Source organism: Narcine bancroftii, chromosome 6, assembly GCF_036971445.1.
Source record: "Narcine bancroftii isolate sNarBan1 chromosome 6, sNarBan1.hap1, whole genome shotgun sequence".
Taxonomy (NCBI): Eukaryota; Metazoa; Chordata; class Chondrichthyes; order Torpediniformes; family Narcinidae; genus Narcine; species Narcine bancroftii.
The window spans coordinates 157815599-157832288 of NC_091474.1; the positions used below are offsets into that span (position 1 = coordinate 157815599).

The 16690-nt window shown below is 38.7% G+C and overlaps 1 protein-coding gene across 6 annotated transcripts in view; it reads left to right on the forward strand.

The window, feature by feature from the left end:
- wdr35 (WD repeat domain 35) overlaps positions 1-16690 on the forward strand; it is a 93849-nt gene that overhangs the window by 71803 nt on the left and 5356 nt on the right. For 5 of the 6 annotated variants that reach the window (XM_069886463.1, XM_069886461.1, XM_069886462.1 and 2 more), the window contains 6 exons: positions 3121-3257; positions 5121-5324; positions 5527-5673; positions 7129-7261; positions 9890-10000; positions 13227-13391. In XM_069886463.1, the coding sequence (XP_069742564.1) occupies positions 3121-3257; positions 5121-5324; positions 5527-5673; positions 7129-7261; positions 9890-10000; positions 13227-13391 (897 nt within the window). The remainder of the gene's footprint in view (positions 1-3120; positions 3258-5120; positions 5325-5526; positions 5674-7128; positions 7262-9889; positions 10001-13226; positions 13392-16690) is intronic. The other variant, XM_069886467.1, reaches the window with a different exon arrangement.

The window sequence follows — 16690 nt, forward strand, 5'->3', positions numbered from 1 at the left end:
GACAGTGTGTTTGGATGAGACATTGTTGTTTGGATGAGACATTGAAATGAGGCTTCCTTGGTGGGTATAAAAGGTACCAAGGCACTAGATTGAAGAAAGGTGAAGTTTTCCCCTTAATATCCTTGGTAATGCTTTCTTCTCAATCAACATCATTCAAGTACATGGGAGATGCATTGACACTTTATTTGCTGTAAACAGTTTGGAAAGGAAATACATGTCTCTTTTTCTTTCTATTTATTTCCATTATTTGGTTTAAACCCGTTTTCTTATTCATCAATTTAAAGCCATGCCAGCAAACAACCAGGAATGTGCAAAGTGAGAAAGCAGTGTAGTAAGATAATAAAACTTAAATAAGGAACAAGGTTAAGGCACCATTTTGATGCCTTTCTAAAACTACAAAGTTTAATCTGTTCTCACATTACAAATGGAGCAATCCTTGTTGTTTGGGTAGAGGTAGACTACTTAGGTCTCTGCTCTCCCTGTAGGAATTCTATTCACTGTTATTCCCTGCATTTTGAAGCCATGAAGAATAGAATTAGCCATTGCATCAGAAATGAGCATGTCAAATTCTGATTATAGTGTGCACAATGGCTGAGAATTAGAATCCAAATGTAAACAAGGTGAGGCTGTGGATTAAACCTTATTATCCTTTCTCCTCTGTATAACCTACACATGACGATGAAATTCTGATTTTGCCAGCTTTAGAAGTCCTGTGTTAAAGGCTTTACCTGGTTCCTAGAGTTTGGGGTATAATTGTGCAAGATCTTCTTCATCTGACGTTCTCAACTACTCAATGAACATGATAATAAATATTTATTTTTAATAAGTGGAATATGTACTTGCGTTTCTAAATGCTGTTTTCTCCGCTATTTGTTAGTTTGTTAGGGTTACTGTTTCTGGTCTGGAATGACTCCATGTTCCATAATAACGTGAATAGATGTTGAACTAAGCATAGCTCATTAATTTCCAGACAGTGTTATCTGGCAATGAGTCAAATATGTCTGAATTTTGTGTATAATTCTCCGAACTCAGAAAGTAGTTATTGTCAAAGTATGGCTTGTCTATTTCTTGATTTGGGGCTGTTAATTAGATTCTACTTTTGATATTTATGCTATTTTTAAATTTTAATGAGAGAAACAGAAATACCAAAGCTCTGTATACATAAAAATTAACAGTTGAGTGTACGTATTTATTTCCAGCAAGTTTGGAGCTATTATGATAAGTTAACAGCTGCTCCATGATTTGTCTGGGTATAACTTAATTTAATCTGGTTCTTGAGACAGTATTAGGGATTAATATGATTAACTTAAAACCCATATGGTCAAAAAGCAAATGGACAGTAATTAAAAGCTTAAGGGATTAAAATAACAGTGGCAACATTGATACAAAGATAGGGTAGTCATTGCTTTTGTGAGTCTGAAAAGTGTATGCAATGTTGTTCCACAGGAATAGATATAGAAATGTGGCTTCCAATTCATGACCTGGCCTAGGCTATGGTAGTATGCAATTTTAAAATGAGACAATAAATATAAGGTGAGCAACCACAAATCCACTTTGGTGGGAAAAATGAAAAACAGAAGAAGAGTTTTTAAAAATTGAAGAGTTCAACCGTCGAGTCCTAATGCCAACAGCTCTGTACAGGCTTTAAGTGGCCTCTTAAAGGAGCTGATGTTGTTCTTATTTCAAATCCTGCAACTGTGGATTCTATGCCCAAGATGGCTCAACAGAGGCCATAAGAAGTTGCTGACTCTGGGGGAGCAGTGAACCAGCACAGGCTACCAGGAACCAGGAGAACACCCCAGCCCTCCTATTGAGAAGGGGAAGCAGAGTAGGTGAAGCTACAGGGTGGTGAACATGGCAAAGGTCCAGTGTGGAGCTCAGCATTTAAGGGATCCACATAGGCTGCGTGTGACTTTTGGTTGGGGAACCTGCATGGGCTGCAGGATGCTGGAGACTGGCTCATGGAAACTAGGTGTCGGAACCAAGATTCGAGAAGGTGCTGAGGGCAAGAAGGGCTTCCAAAGGGCCTCAGGCATTGAAGTCTTCCTGATCGTGTCGGAGATTTGGATCTGGAGCTTGGGTTGCCAATGGATCAAACAGGGGTCTGTATAGCCGCAGAGGCTGTGGGTGCACTGGAGGAGAATCCACAGATACTCAGTGACTCTGAAGGGACTCTCTTATGTTTCTAATTCTCACTTACTGTAAGGCAACATTAATGATGACTTTGTCTGCCTTACGGCAGAGAGCAATTTCGTATAATATGTTTTGTACTGCAGGTGCACAATCTTTCATCCGGACATCTAAAATCCAGAAAGATCCAAAAACAGGCATTTTTTTCCTGGTGCTGATACAGCGGAGAGAGAGAGAGAGCAGCGTGACTAGGATGGGTTGAGATGGGTGGGGGGGTGGGGGGGGGGGGGAGAGACGGCAGCGCGACTAAATTCTGGTGGGCTAAATCTAAAACTAACTGTTGATACATGTGATGCAAACTGTGGTCATATTGGATCTATATGTAATATGGAAAAGATGTGTATCTTAGGTTTGGATTTCTTTAGGAAGTGGTTTTAACTAGATTTGAGCATGAGGTTCTCTAACCATTTTGGATATACTATAGTCCTGAGCAGGTGTAGAAGTGAATATGCACTTAATGCGTACGATGTTGAATTCACAAACAATTGTTTCTTGGCCGATTTATAAAACCGATTTACTAATTCACCATTCCCTGAATATGCATGCATTTTGCAGTGCAGGTTCGGAAAATAAAATTTATTGGATTACACTGCACTCAATATAATTTTTTGGAGATTTTTATAAACATACCCTACAAAATTTTTGCTTGGTTTTGAGTCAGGATAGAAATAGATCACATCTTAACTTTCACTTTTGTATTCCTTAATTTCAACCTGACCACTGAAGACTGATGAAGATGAGAAATGATTTATGCAGATTAATGATGTTTTCATCTCTCTCACACAGCATTAATACATTATTTGCTTTTTCTGCATTCCTGGTTGTTTTAGTCAATAATTTTTTTTATGTCAAATGCTAAAATAATTGCTGTTAGTCATTTATCTTTATATTCAGTTCATTCAACATGGATTTCTTTTATTATTCTCCCAGGAGCCAAGCCAACCAAACAAAGACTATATGATAAATTTTGAAATCCGTTCACTCCGTGATAGCCGGAGTCTGATTGAGACCGTAGGCATTGAAGATGCCTGCACCTTCATTGAGGAGAATCCACATCCTAGACTTTGGTGAGGTCTATCTGGACCTTAAAAGCTTCACTACTTGTATTTTCTATTTCCAAAATTTACAGCTAATCGGATTTTTGCCACTCTTGTGCGCAAATTTAGTTTGCAGTCATCCAGTGGTGTGAAGGGGAGAGAGTGCATGATGGCAGGATGTTTTGGGGGCAATAACAGAACACTAATGGTGGATGCTTTTAGTGATTGCCTTCTCCTTGTGCAGAGTACGAGGGCTACTCTTAAAATGTATTCTGTGTTTTGTTTTCCTATCGACCCCTGTCCCTTGAAAACTTTGAATTGTAGGAAAAAAATAATCATAATTTTCTAAAATGATAAACTTATAAAATAGAAGTTCTATCAAAATAGCATTGAGGTTGATAGAAACAATATCTTCCCTTGTTTGATCCATAGCCAGTTTGTGCTGATGACAATTCACTGCATCTGCTTTCTTCACACTAACCTTAATGGCAAGAGAGAACTTGAGTAGAAAGTTAACATTGCATTAACAAATTATTTGTATTTATGTTGGCCATTTTAAAAACAATTGAAAATCCTTTGGCAGGTGGGATCTCTTCAGGTTGGTGGGTCAGCTCAATCCTCTGATTGCTTTTTGATCAAGTAAGAATCATGGAGAGTAGTCTGGAATAGGTCCAAAAATAATTGTGGCTACAAGAGCTGGTCAGAGGCTGGTATCTTGTGGAGAACAACATCCTCATAATTTCCCCAAAGCTCTTCGATGAGGCACAAGACAGGTTTGTGATGAAATACACTCCCTTTTCGTAGATGAGCATGGCTCCCACAACACTTAAAGCTCGGGATGAAGCAGCTCATTTGAGTGGCGACACATGTACATTGTTCACCTGTGGTGTTCCATGTGTGAATAAAGCATGCACTCCCTTGCACTGTAAGAATATTCCTTTCAAATTCTCAACCTTTACCACCAAAATGGGCAAGGATAGCAAGTCTGTGCTGAGACCATGATTTGCCCACTTCTCCAGACATTTGCCATTATTGTTCCTGCAATAAATTCTGGAACTTATAACAGCACTGCAAGATTACATAACACCAATTTGATATGAGATCTAGAACCTGAAACTAGACAGGGCAGTTGTAAATGTCTGGAAGTGCAAGTTTAGGTCAAAAAAAAACTAAGTAAAGTACATCTTGTCCTGTACAAAATATTGTAGAACGTGCTTGGTTTATCTGTAAGGAATGTTATGATGTCATGTTAGTGGCATTAATCCTTCAAGAAGCCATATTTAATTTGGTTTTTCTTATACTTCTATATTTATTTATGTAATGTGGGCAATGCTGACAAGGCTAATATTTATTGACTGTATCTAATATGTTTGCTTTGGTGGCCCATTGCTTTGAGTGCACTGCAGATGTGCTGATGAATTAGTTATTAAAAATACTATACTGGAATCATTTAAAAGAATACAAATTTCTTTTTGTTTGGTTCTGAATTAAAAAATGTGAAAAGTAAGAGAGTGTGAACAGCTACAAAAAAATCTTGTCTGCTAGCCTTGTTTTCAGCAAACTTAAGGATAAAATTATTCAATTGCATTCATTCAGTTCCCTCTTTTTATTTTCTGTTCCACATTAACTGGTATTGGAGGCACACTGTATAATTACTTGTAATATTATTTCAGTTGCATATTTGCCACTGATTGTAGGAATGCATAATATGCCTTCTATGTGATTATAACAAAGCTGCTTCTTTGTTTTAAAATGCACTGATAGTGATGCATTCTTTGTTTTGAAGTACAAACAATGATGAACATTTATCTGCTATGATTATTACTAATGTTGTAAAATACAGGTGTGACTAATTTCTTGGTTGCTAAGGAGCTGCTTTACCTTGTATTTCAGGCGCTTGCTAGCAGAAGCTGCCCTTCAGAAACTTGACTTTAAAACGGCGGAACAGGCATTTGTTCGTTGTAAAGATTACCAGGGAATTGAATTTGTAAAACGTCTAGGAAACCTCCAGAGTGAATCCATGAAACAGGCAGAAGTTGCAGCTTATTTTGGAAGATTTGAAGAAGCTGAGAGGATGTATCTAAACATGGATAGAAGGTGATAGATTTTTTTGGACGAGGGGAATAGAGGATTATGACGATGTAGGAGAAAATTAGTTGAGATTGGTTGTTGGAGCAAGAGCGACCCTGTCCCCAATTTAATATTTTCTTAATTATTTGATTAACTTTGGCAGTGGGAAGTAATATCGATGCAGAATAGACTTAATCCCCAGTGTAACCATTGCTAATTCTCTGTTTAGAGATCTGGCCATTGATCTAAGAATCAAGTTGGGAGATTGGTTTCGAGTTCTGCAATTACTAAAGACCGGATCTGGTGATGCTGACGATGCTCTGCTTGAACAGGCGTATAATGCAATTGGAGATTATTTTGCAGATCGCCAGAAGTGGTAACCAGATATTTATACAAATTGATTTTAGTAGAAATACATTTAGAATCCCTGATGTTCCAGAAATGCCCTCTTTCAGATCTTCTGAGAGAAGTTCTGACAGGTGTCTGTTATAACTTTAAGAAATATCTGGGACAATATATTGTCACCATTGTTCCTTGCAAGCTACCCTTCCCACAACTTTTACCATCCCATGTTGTAAATCTGTTACTTATTTCCCTCTATTTCATTTTCCAGTAGAAGTTTGTCCACTCACTATTTTTCTCGACCTACTGCAGTTTTCTTTCCCAATAGGCCGTTAGGGAATTCAGGAATGTTAACTGGCATTCTTAAGTTGCTGAAGTGTGAACAAATATACCACATTTTAATCTTGATATTTCTAAAATCGTATCCAAATAAATGTTATGGAATAATGCAATCTTTATATGTTTGGCCTGGAAGTCAGCCTGAAGAAAACTGAGGTCCTCCATCAGCCAGCTCCCCACCATGACTACCAGCCCCCCCACAACTCCATCGGGCACACAAAACTCAAAATGGTCAACCAGTTTACTTATCTCGGCTGCACCATTTCATCGGATGCAAGGATCGACAACGAGATAGATAACAGACTCGCCAAGGCAAATAGCGCCTTTGGAAGACTACACAAAAGAGTCTGGAAAAACAACCAACTGAAAAACCTCACAAAGATTAGCGTATACAGAGCCGTTGTCATACCCACACTCCTGTTCGGCTCCGAATCATGGGTCCTTTACCGCCATCACCTATGGCTCCTAGAACGCTTCCACCAGCGTTGTCTCCGCTCCATCCTCAACATTCATTGGAGCGACTTCATCCCTAACATCGAAGTACTCGAGATGGCAGAGGCCGACAGCATCGAATCCACGCTGCTGAAGATCCAACTGTGCTGGGCAGGTCACGTCTCCAGAATGGAGGTCCATCGCCTTCCCAAGATCATGTTATATGGCGAGCTCTCCACTGGCCTCTGTGACAGAGGTGCACCAAAGAAGAGGTACAAGGACTGCCTAAAGAAATCTCTTGGTGCCTGCCACATTGACCACCGCCAGTGGGCTGATATCGCCTCAAACCGTGCATCTTGGCGCCTCACAGTTCGGCGGGCAGCAACCTACTTTGAAGAAGACCGCAGAGCCCACCTCACTGACAAAAGACAAAGGAGGAAAAACCCAACCCCAACCAACCAATTTTCCCCTAAAACCGCTGCAACCGTGTCTGCCTGTCCCGCATCGGACTTGTCAGCCACAAACGAGCCAGCAGCTGACGTGGACATTACCCCTCCATAAATCTTCGTCCGCGAAGCCAAGCCAAAGAGATATGAGAAAATATATTTTGTTCTCTTTGGTCCCATTGATGGTCTAAGCCAACTGCTGATTTGAAATATAAAATAATGATGAAGTTCATTCAGAAATGATGCAATTTAATATCCTGCTCTATTCACAGGATGAATGCTGTTCAATATTATGTTCAAGGTCGGAATCAGGAACGACTGGCAGAATGTTATTACATGCTTGAGGATTATGATGGTTTGGATAAACTGGCCAATGCTCTTCCAGAAAATAATAAACTGCTTACTGTAAGTGAGAGCAACATATTCTTGTTGGAATGAAATGTGCAGATTCATCTCAATGTAGAAGTAAGATTTTTGAAAAAAGTCTGTGAAGTAAATTGTATGCTTTTCAGATATTATTATGAAGGAAATGTTCTGCTATCTTAATTCGTTAATCAAATTATAAGTGCAAACCATTAATCAATTTAATTAATTCTTCGTTATTTGAAAAAGATGAAATTTAAATCTTGCGCATTGATGCAGAGGAAATATTGAAAAGGTTTGTACGTTGTTTACTAATTACTCAAAATTAGTCAAAACATGATTTGGTTTGTTTGCTTCATTATTAATATTTGGTGATCAATTTCAGTCAACCAAACATTTTTTAAGTTAGATGCATTTCTTCAAAGGAAGGGCTGAGGTAATTGGAAAAAGCATTGTGCAATATTCAGCAGTGGCCAACCAAAGGTGAGAGCACAATATGTTGGTAGAAAATTAGAAAGGAAGAAATCTTACATCTGCACAAGATAACGAGTAAGAACCTCTTGATTCAAGCTCTGTTGGAAACGGAGTATCATGGAATGAAGCAAAAGTTTAATCAACTGACCCAGATTCATGCTGCAAAAGTTTTAATAATTCAAGGTCATTAAAGGTAGTTTTGAGTGCTGTCATTTCTACCACTAGTGCCAGCCATTGTCTCTTTATGACCATCTTATCTGCCGTTGATTATATTAATCTGAACTGTGACATTATGAAGATAAAAGTAAAACATTACTTCCTTCCAAGATTCATAGCTGTCTTTCAGACCTACGTTGTTCATAGTGCAGAGAATTACAACTATTCATTGCAAACCACTGAGTAAAATTGTTTCTCCTCATCTCGGTCCTAAATGGATGAGACTTTTTCATGAGACTGTACATACAACCTAATGACTCTTCAGCCAGAAATACCAATAGAAATTTTGTTGAGAAGATTGGATCTGATTATCTGAATGAGCCTCTCCAAGCTCAGTTTTTAGTTGTGTTTTTAGTGAAACATGCATAGGTAAATGGAACACATCAAGGCCACATACAATTGGTTTCCTAACTCAGGTCATTTATTAAAACAAAATTAAATTCTGTCCCCGTTCAAGGACCTCACAATAAGTAGATTGCATTTAGTGTTGTAGCTGCCTCTCAGCAAGGTGATGCTAGCAGAACTTTTGGACTTGCCGGTAAATGCCTTGTGTACTAGTGGTCTTTGCTGGACAGCCTTGGGTGAATTTACGGCATCTAAGAGCAGATGTGACCACTGAGGCTTTTAAGTCCCCTACACTGTTGCATTTTTACATGTTACAGTTTCAATGTATTACAGTACAACTCAGATTATCCAAAATGGTTGGGACCGGGTCCATTTTGGATAAATGTTTTCTTTGGAGAACCAGTCATTTTTTAAAAACAGTCCAGTAGCAGCAGCAAATCACTTGTAACAGTGTTTAAACAACAAGGTAAGGTTTTTTAAGCATTAAAATAATGTTTAATTCTCACCAAAAAAATGCTGGCCACTCCTGAATGCCAGCACCCATCAAGGCCCCACTCATGCCGGGAGCCCGAGGGTCCACTCTTGTCCAGGAGCTTGAGATCCCCGTTGCTGCCAGGAACCCAAGGTCCACTGCTGCTGGGAGCCTGATGTCCCTGGTCAGTTTGACATTGAAAAATTTTTGGATAAATGAGGATTTTGGGTATTCATATTTATCTGAAATGTTTATAAAAAAAAACCAAGGATTTTGGAGAATCTGATTTCAGATAATCGGACTTGTACTGTATTATGTGATAATAAAAGGAACCTTTAACGTACACTGGCATCAACCAATGATTCCAAGTAAAAGACTTTGTTCTAAATATTATCTTGATCTATTATCACCAGAGGTCTCTTGCTGTCTTTGTAGAACTATGACAACACCTACATTTTTCTAGGACAAAAAAAATCAAATGATATTCTTGTTGATTTGAGTACTCTCACTGGTTTGTGAAAATTGCACCACCTTGGGGATTAGCATAGAATCTTAGTTTATCCACACTGCTCCAAGAACTTCAGGAGAGAGGGCATAAGTTACATTAATATAAGAAAGAAGGATTTTTCACACAATAATATTTTCACTACTACATTACTTTTTTTAATGTGAAAGTTTTGTAAGTCTTGCTATTTAAACATTATGCACAGCACATAGGCATTTTTACAAGTTTTCATACTAATTTATTTCATCTGAAATTTGACTTTTGGATTCTAAATTTTGGATGAGAAGCCAAATTTGAATTAGTTTATTGAAATACATGATATAAAAAATTACTAAAATTATTCACACTACAAAGAAGATGTGTCATTTCTGTGTCACTGTGTTTATTACAGGCATTGTTTTAGAATGGCACCATTTTGTTAGATTTTAATTATTTAAATAGTTCTCAATTAAAATATTTTCAAAACTATTCCACTTATTTTAGAAGGAAAAAAGCTTGAAATCTTTCAGTCATTTCACGAGAGATGGGAATGAGATTTTCACCATAAACATTTTTTTTTCTCCTTTTCCTATGTAACATTCAACTGCTGGAAAAAAATTATTCAGCCATCAAAATATATACTAGCTCCTTTATATTTTTTAAATGTTTTTTTTTGCAGGAAATAGCTCACATGTTTGTTACTGTAGGTATGTGTGAGCAAGCTGTATCAGCGTTCTTGAAGTGTAACCAACCCAAAGCTGCAGTTGAAACCTGTATCCATCTAAATCAGGTGGGAAAATAAAGAACAGCCAAATATCAATTGTTTTCATTGTTTTCTAATGAGAATCTTTATTTTAATTTTACATTTCCTAAAATATAAATGTTTAAGCTTGTTACACATTTAGCCAATCAAGCCAGTACTATTATTAAAAGAACTATCAAGCTGGGGCTTTTTCATTATTTATTCTATTTTCTTTCCAATGTTATAAAAATTCTTCTTCCACTTATTGGTAATATCTCTGAAATTACACAACTTTTAATGTTCAAAAAATGCTTTGTTGAAGTACGTTAAACAAGAAAGTCTGCTGGCACTGTTCTGTGTTTGTAGTTTACACAAATGCTGGAGGAACTCAGCAAGTCACACAGCATTATTTGTGTAGCAAAGACAGGGATTCATTACTAACGTTTAAGATTATGAGCAAACAGCAGGTGGGCACCTGAATAAAATGGTGGGAGGAGGGGCAGGGGGAAGAGCACAGGTCCTAGGTGGATATAGGTGGGAGAGCACAAGAGAATAAAAGCTGAGGCTATAGGGGGAGGGAAGGGGGGTGGAGGAAAGGAGACAGAGGGAGAGGGAGACAGGGAGTGGCCTAATGAAAACCAGAGGTTGATATTAATGCCATCCAATTGAGAGTGCCCAGGCTGAATATTTGATGTGGCTCCTCCAATTTGCCAGTGGCCTTGGTTTGGCAGTGCATGAGCCAATGGACAGACATGTTGGCGTAGTAATGCGGCACAAAATTGGAATCATTGGGCCACTGGGAGATCCCCACCATTGCTGCAGACAGAGTGAAGGTGCTCAACAAAATGATCTTCCAGTCTGCGTCCAGTCTCTCCGATGTAGAGAAGGTCACAACGGAAGCTCCGAATGCAGTAGATGAACCCCAGTTTCACAAGTGTCCATTCATCTTAAAGGACAGTTTCCTGCGGTCACAAGGGGATGATTAGTGGGAAGGGATGAGTTGACAAGGCAGTCACAGCAGTGGTCCGTATGGAAGGTGGAGAGGGGAATATTTGTCGGGTGGCGGGATCACGTTGTAGGTGATGGAAATTGCAGAGGATAATTTGGTGTGGACAAGAGGAATCCTGTCCTTGTTGTGTCTAGGGACAGAAGGGGCCAGGACGGATGTGGAGAAAATGCGGGTAAGGTTGAAACAGTTTTATTTTTTTAAGTGACCTGCAGCCTCATTAGAAACACTTCCCCTAAAAAGAGGTCTATTTATTTCTTTGATCAAACTCAAAAATGTTGAACATTTGTATAAAATTGCTTCTTGAAGTGCAATCTTTTTAAGGCTTTGACATTTCTGGCAAATATTTATAAAGCCAAATTATGCCTGAAATACAAATAACCTCAACTTGGTCTACACTTTCAAAGAGGTTTATGTGGACCTATGTTTCCCTGTCCCATTTTAAATTGTATTGTTCAGTTAATATTGATCCTTACTTTTTCCATTACAATGAATGGCCCAGATTATGGATGGATGTGAAGTAACGCTGTTTGGCTGCATAAGATGAAAGTTTTCTGCAGAGATCTGGACATCATGGTTTTGAAGCCTTTTGTTTCTGATACCTGTTCCGTTAGATCCCAGGTGTTGAGCAGTGGTGAATTGATCATGTTGGTTCAGTAATTCTCATAGGAAGCAAAAGGCCCAATTTTAACTTGATGTCAGCGTATCAACAATTTTGAAGACTAGAGATTTGTATGAGGGCTACGATATTTCACTACTGGTTTTCAAACCTGCTTTATGACTCATAACTGTTAAAATATGTTGGGATTCTTCTTCCAATAGTTTGAATAGAGTTTAATTTCTGATCATTTTTAAGTTATTATTCTTGATTGTGGTGGTTGCAAATAGAACGCATTGTGTCGGAGTACTAAATCACTATCGGCAACTGGAAATTCCACATTATGACGGTCATTCAGTCCTCGCAACTGTAAACATGCAGAAAAATTCCTAAGTTGCTGATAGTTTCCTGGTCTTGTGAAAGTGAATAATGAGAATTTCAATTTTGTTATCACTATTACTACAACATCTGGCCTGTTTAGACAGTTCTCTGCGCTAGCCCAGAGAATTACAGGCAGAACCTTTCCCACTATTGAGTACATCTACAGGGAGCATTGCCATCGAAGGGCAACAGCAATCATCAAAGACCCACACCACCCAGCACACGCTCTGTTCTCACTGTTGCCATCAGGAAAGGGGTATAGGTGCTACAAGACACACATCACTAGGTTCAGGAACAGCTGCTACCCCTCTATTATCAGAATTCTCAACAACAAAGTCAATCAGAGACTCATTTAAGGACTCTTACTTGTTCACTTTATTTTTATTTTCTCTCGCTGCATTGCACAGCTGTTTACATTCATTTCCTGTTAAGCTAGTTTGATTGTTTACATATTGATGCTGCATTCAGTTTACTTTTTGCATTACCAATTAATGGTGATCCTGCTGTGCTCACCGAAAAAAGGGATCTCAGGGTTGTATGTGATGTCATGACAATAAATCTGAAATCTAAATTGCATCTGATTGTTTTTGCTCATGAAATCTCTTTATTTTCCTGGTTTTTTTTGTTATTGACCTGCCTTTCCACTGCACTTGATCTTCAGTCCCATCTGTAAAACTTAAATTACACTGTATGTGCAGGTCATTGATGGAAAGTGTAGAGTTCTGTTTGCAACGTCCACCTTTAAGGACAACACTACACAGTGCCCTCTGGTATGAAAAACTAGCATTGACCTACCTGATTTCTGCTTATTCGTTGATAAAAGGCTCAGGCACGAGACATTGGTTATATACCTTTGCTCTCTATGGAAGCTGTGTGACCTGCTGTGTGTCTGCAGCATCTTGTGTATTACATTACAATTACAGCATCTGCAAACTTTCCTGTTTAACTCCATTGACCAGACCTTCTGTTTTCTTAACAATTTTAATGTAATTGCCTTGTGTTTATTGTTGTTCATTTCTAATAATTGTGCTTGTCATTGATCTTGAAAAATTCCAGCCTACTTCTGATCAAGAATGGCTGATTATAGATTTAGAACAAAAGAAATGCTGCACATTTTAGCTAAAAGAAGGATAGAAACCAGTTTTTATTGGCTTTACCTTGTACACCAAAAGAGGTGTAAATGTCTAGACATGATATAAATAGAAAATTGTTGTGATAAATATATTTTAATGCATTTGATTCATCATAAGGAATAACTAAAATATTAATATTTTCTTTTAAAATTTCAGTGGAATAAGGCTGTTGAGCTAGCTAAGAATCATAATATGAAAGAAATTGGATCCCTTTTGGCTAAGTATGCATCTCATTTGTTGGAGAAGAATAAACTCTTAGAAGCCATTGAGCTTTATCGTAAGGCTCATCACTTTCTCGATGCTGCAAAACTCATGTTTCAGGTAACATAACAATGTCATTACATTTTCATGTCTTCATATTTATTGTTATCCTTTTCATTATCCAATGAACTAGCATTAAAAGCTTAGAAATATTGCACTAAATGAATTTCTAAATTTACTTGTGAAGATGTTGCCCTATATTGTCTAATTGAAATGTATTCTGGAATGATATTGGAACAGATATTCAAATTGAATCAAGAAATGCACATTAAATATCAATTTATTCTGACCAGCTGATGTACAATGATTTTTTTGTGTTTATTGTGGGTCTTTTGATCATTGAAAAAGAGTTTTTTTTTAATGCATTCTAGATTGTGGGCATTAGATTTCCCATCATTATTTGCTTTTTGAGAAGGCATTGGTGAACTGTAATCTTGAACTGCTGAGATATTTGTGGTAAAGGATCGGTGAGAAAAGATCACAAAATACTAACTTGGAGGCAGCAGAAGTGTTATTTTAATTTAGATGACATATGGAAAAGAATGTGCAGGTGATCATCCTCCTCCTCCTCGATGACTGAGGTCTGGTGCTGCTGAGTTGCAACAATGAATTTTGATAACAGCATAGACTTCAGTTCCTGTGTGTTGGAGGGAGGCAATGATAAAATCAGTAGCATTTTCACATATGATGTTGATATTCTTGAGTTTTGTTACAGTAGAAATCCAAACAACCTGGTAGAATGAAGAGACAGACACAAGAAACCAGTTTATTATCAGGCTCAGCAAGCAAAGAGAAGCTGGAGGGAGTCAGTCAACATTTTCGGGTTGGGACCCTTTATTTAGACTCACCTCGGCCTCTTTCTCATTCGACCAGCTTTCCCACTATAATCTTGATAAAAGGGTGCGGACCTGAAAAGTTGACAGTCCGTTGCTCTCCATGGATCCTGCCTGTCCTGCAGAATCCCTTAACTTTGTACGCTGAAGCTGATCTTATTTGTTACAATACTGATGTGTCTTGGCAGCATGGATTTAAGGAATAAGAAAAGCTGTACAGAATACTAAATTTAAGACTTCCTATAATTGTGTCCAGTCAAGTTTCTAGCATGTGCTGACCCTTCACACCAGTCCCTCCCTGCCCACTTCAAGATGTTGGTACTGGAATTTAATGATGGAAATGCTGGACATGAATGGTAGAGAAAATTTTTCAACACTTTCATTATGGCATTTATGTCACTTATATATTGCATCAGTTATTTGTCCCTTATTGGCATGTCTATATGTTGCCCAGGTCTTGGTCCATATAGGCATAGGATTGTCTCTTATCCACAGTCAGAATGATTTTGGTGGAATCCCCAGTGAGCATTGGAGAGGTTAATGGCTAGTTGCCAGTGGTTGAAGTGCAGAAGGTTAGGTAAGTCATGCTTGACTAACCTTCTGGAATTTTTCGAGGATGTGACAAAGAGGGTGGACTTGGGAGAGCCTGTGGATGTGGTGTATTTGGACTTCCAGAAGGCCTTTGATAAGGTACCGCACGGGAGACTAGTGGGCAAGATCAGGGAGCATGGTATTGGAGGTAAGGTGCTGACAAGGATAGGAAATTGGTTAAGAAATAGGAAACAAAGGGTTGGGGTAAGCGGGTCTTTTTCAGGATGGCAGGATGTGACGAGTGGAGTGCCGCAGGGATCGGTATTGGGTCCTCAGTTGTTTGTAATATATGTAAATGATTTGGATGAGGGGATTATTAATAATTTGAGCAAATTTGCAGATGACACGAAACTGGGTGGCGGTGTGGGGTGTGAGGAGGATGTCAGGAAAATGCAGAGGGACTTGGACAGGTTGGGGGAGTGGGCTGCTGAATGGAAGATGACGTTCAATGTAAGCAAATGTGAGGTTATCCACTTTGGGGGCAATAATAGGAAAGCTGAGTATTATTTAAATGGAGACAAGCTAGGGAGTGGGGAGGAGCAAATGGATCTGGGAGTACTTGTTCACCGGTCACTGAAGACTAGCATGCAGGTTCAGAAAGCTGTGAAGAAGGCTAATAGCACGTTGGCTTTCATAAAGAGGGGATTGGAGTATAGGGACAGAGACGCCCTTCTGCAGTTGTACAGGGCCCTGGTGAGACCCCACCTGGAGTATTGCGTCCAGTTCTGGTCTCCAATTTTGAGGAAGGACATACTAGCTATAGAGGGTGTGCAGCGCAGATTTACAAGGTTAGTTCCAGGGATGGCGGGGTTGACATATGCTGAAAGGCTAGAAAAACTGGACTTGTATCAGATGGAGTTTAGAAGAATGAGGGGGGATATGATTGAGGTATACAAAATTATCAGGGGGATAGACAGGGTGAAGTCGGATTACTTGTTCCCAATGATGGGGAGACGAGGACGAGAGGGCATAGTTTAAGAATACAGGGTAGGCCCTTTAGGACGGAGATGAGAAAACATTTTTTTACCCAGAATAGTGTGAATCTGTGGAATGCTCTGCCACAGAGGGTGGTAGAGGCAGATTCGCTGATTATGTTCAAAAGAGAGTTAGATAAGACTCTAGTGGGCAAAGGAGTTAAGGGTTATGGGGATAAGGCTGGAAAGGGGTACTGATGGTAGTGATCAGCCATGATCTGTAAAATGGCGGTGCTGGCTCGACAGGCCGAAGGGCCTACTCCAGCTCCTATTGTCTATTGATGTCCCTTCCATAACTTCAATTAGTTGAGAATATGCTGACAGATTGAATTTGTCCTATATTTTGGACTAGGCATTACTTTTTTTCCATTTTGAGTACAGACTAACTTATTAGAACAGGAGCCTTTTGGAACAGTTGGTTTAAAAAGTGGGCAATTTCTGGTGCACAATTTGGCAATAGTGTCACAAATATGATATCAAATAATTAATGTGTACTTCATATCTTCCCAATTACAAGCAGGTCTTCCTTCAAAGATATCATTTGCTAATTTAACATTGATTTTACATCATTTGTTAAATTTGTTAGCAATTACTTTCTAAAAATATGTAGTAATGCTCTATGGCATTTGACAGTGCCACTTGGGAAGGAACATTCAGGATGGCAGTGTGTACCTCTCAAGTCATTCTGTCAGGAACACACAGAAAACTAGTGTAAAGGGCAGGAGGAGTGCACCACCTCCAAAACAACACATCACTTTACCCGATCAAGCACATCCTGCCTCTCATCAACTTAGAAGCCAAAAAACACAAGTGGAAGCAAGTTGTCATCGATCCTACCAGATAATCTCAGAAAAAAGAATGAATGGCTTCCACTTCACCATCAACCAAGTATATTGCAATACCCTATTATTACATTGAATTATTTTCTGTAGTTATTGGTGATCTACAAAATAAAGTGGTA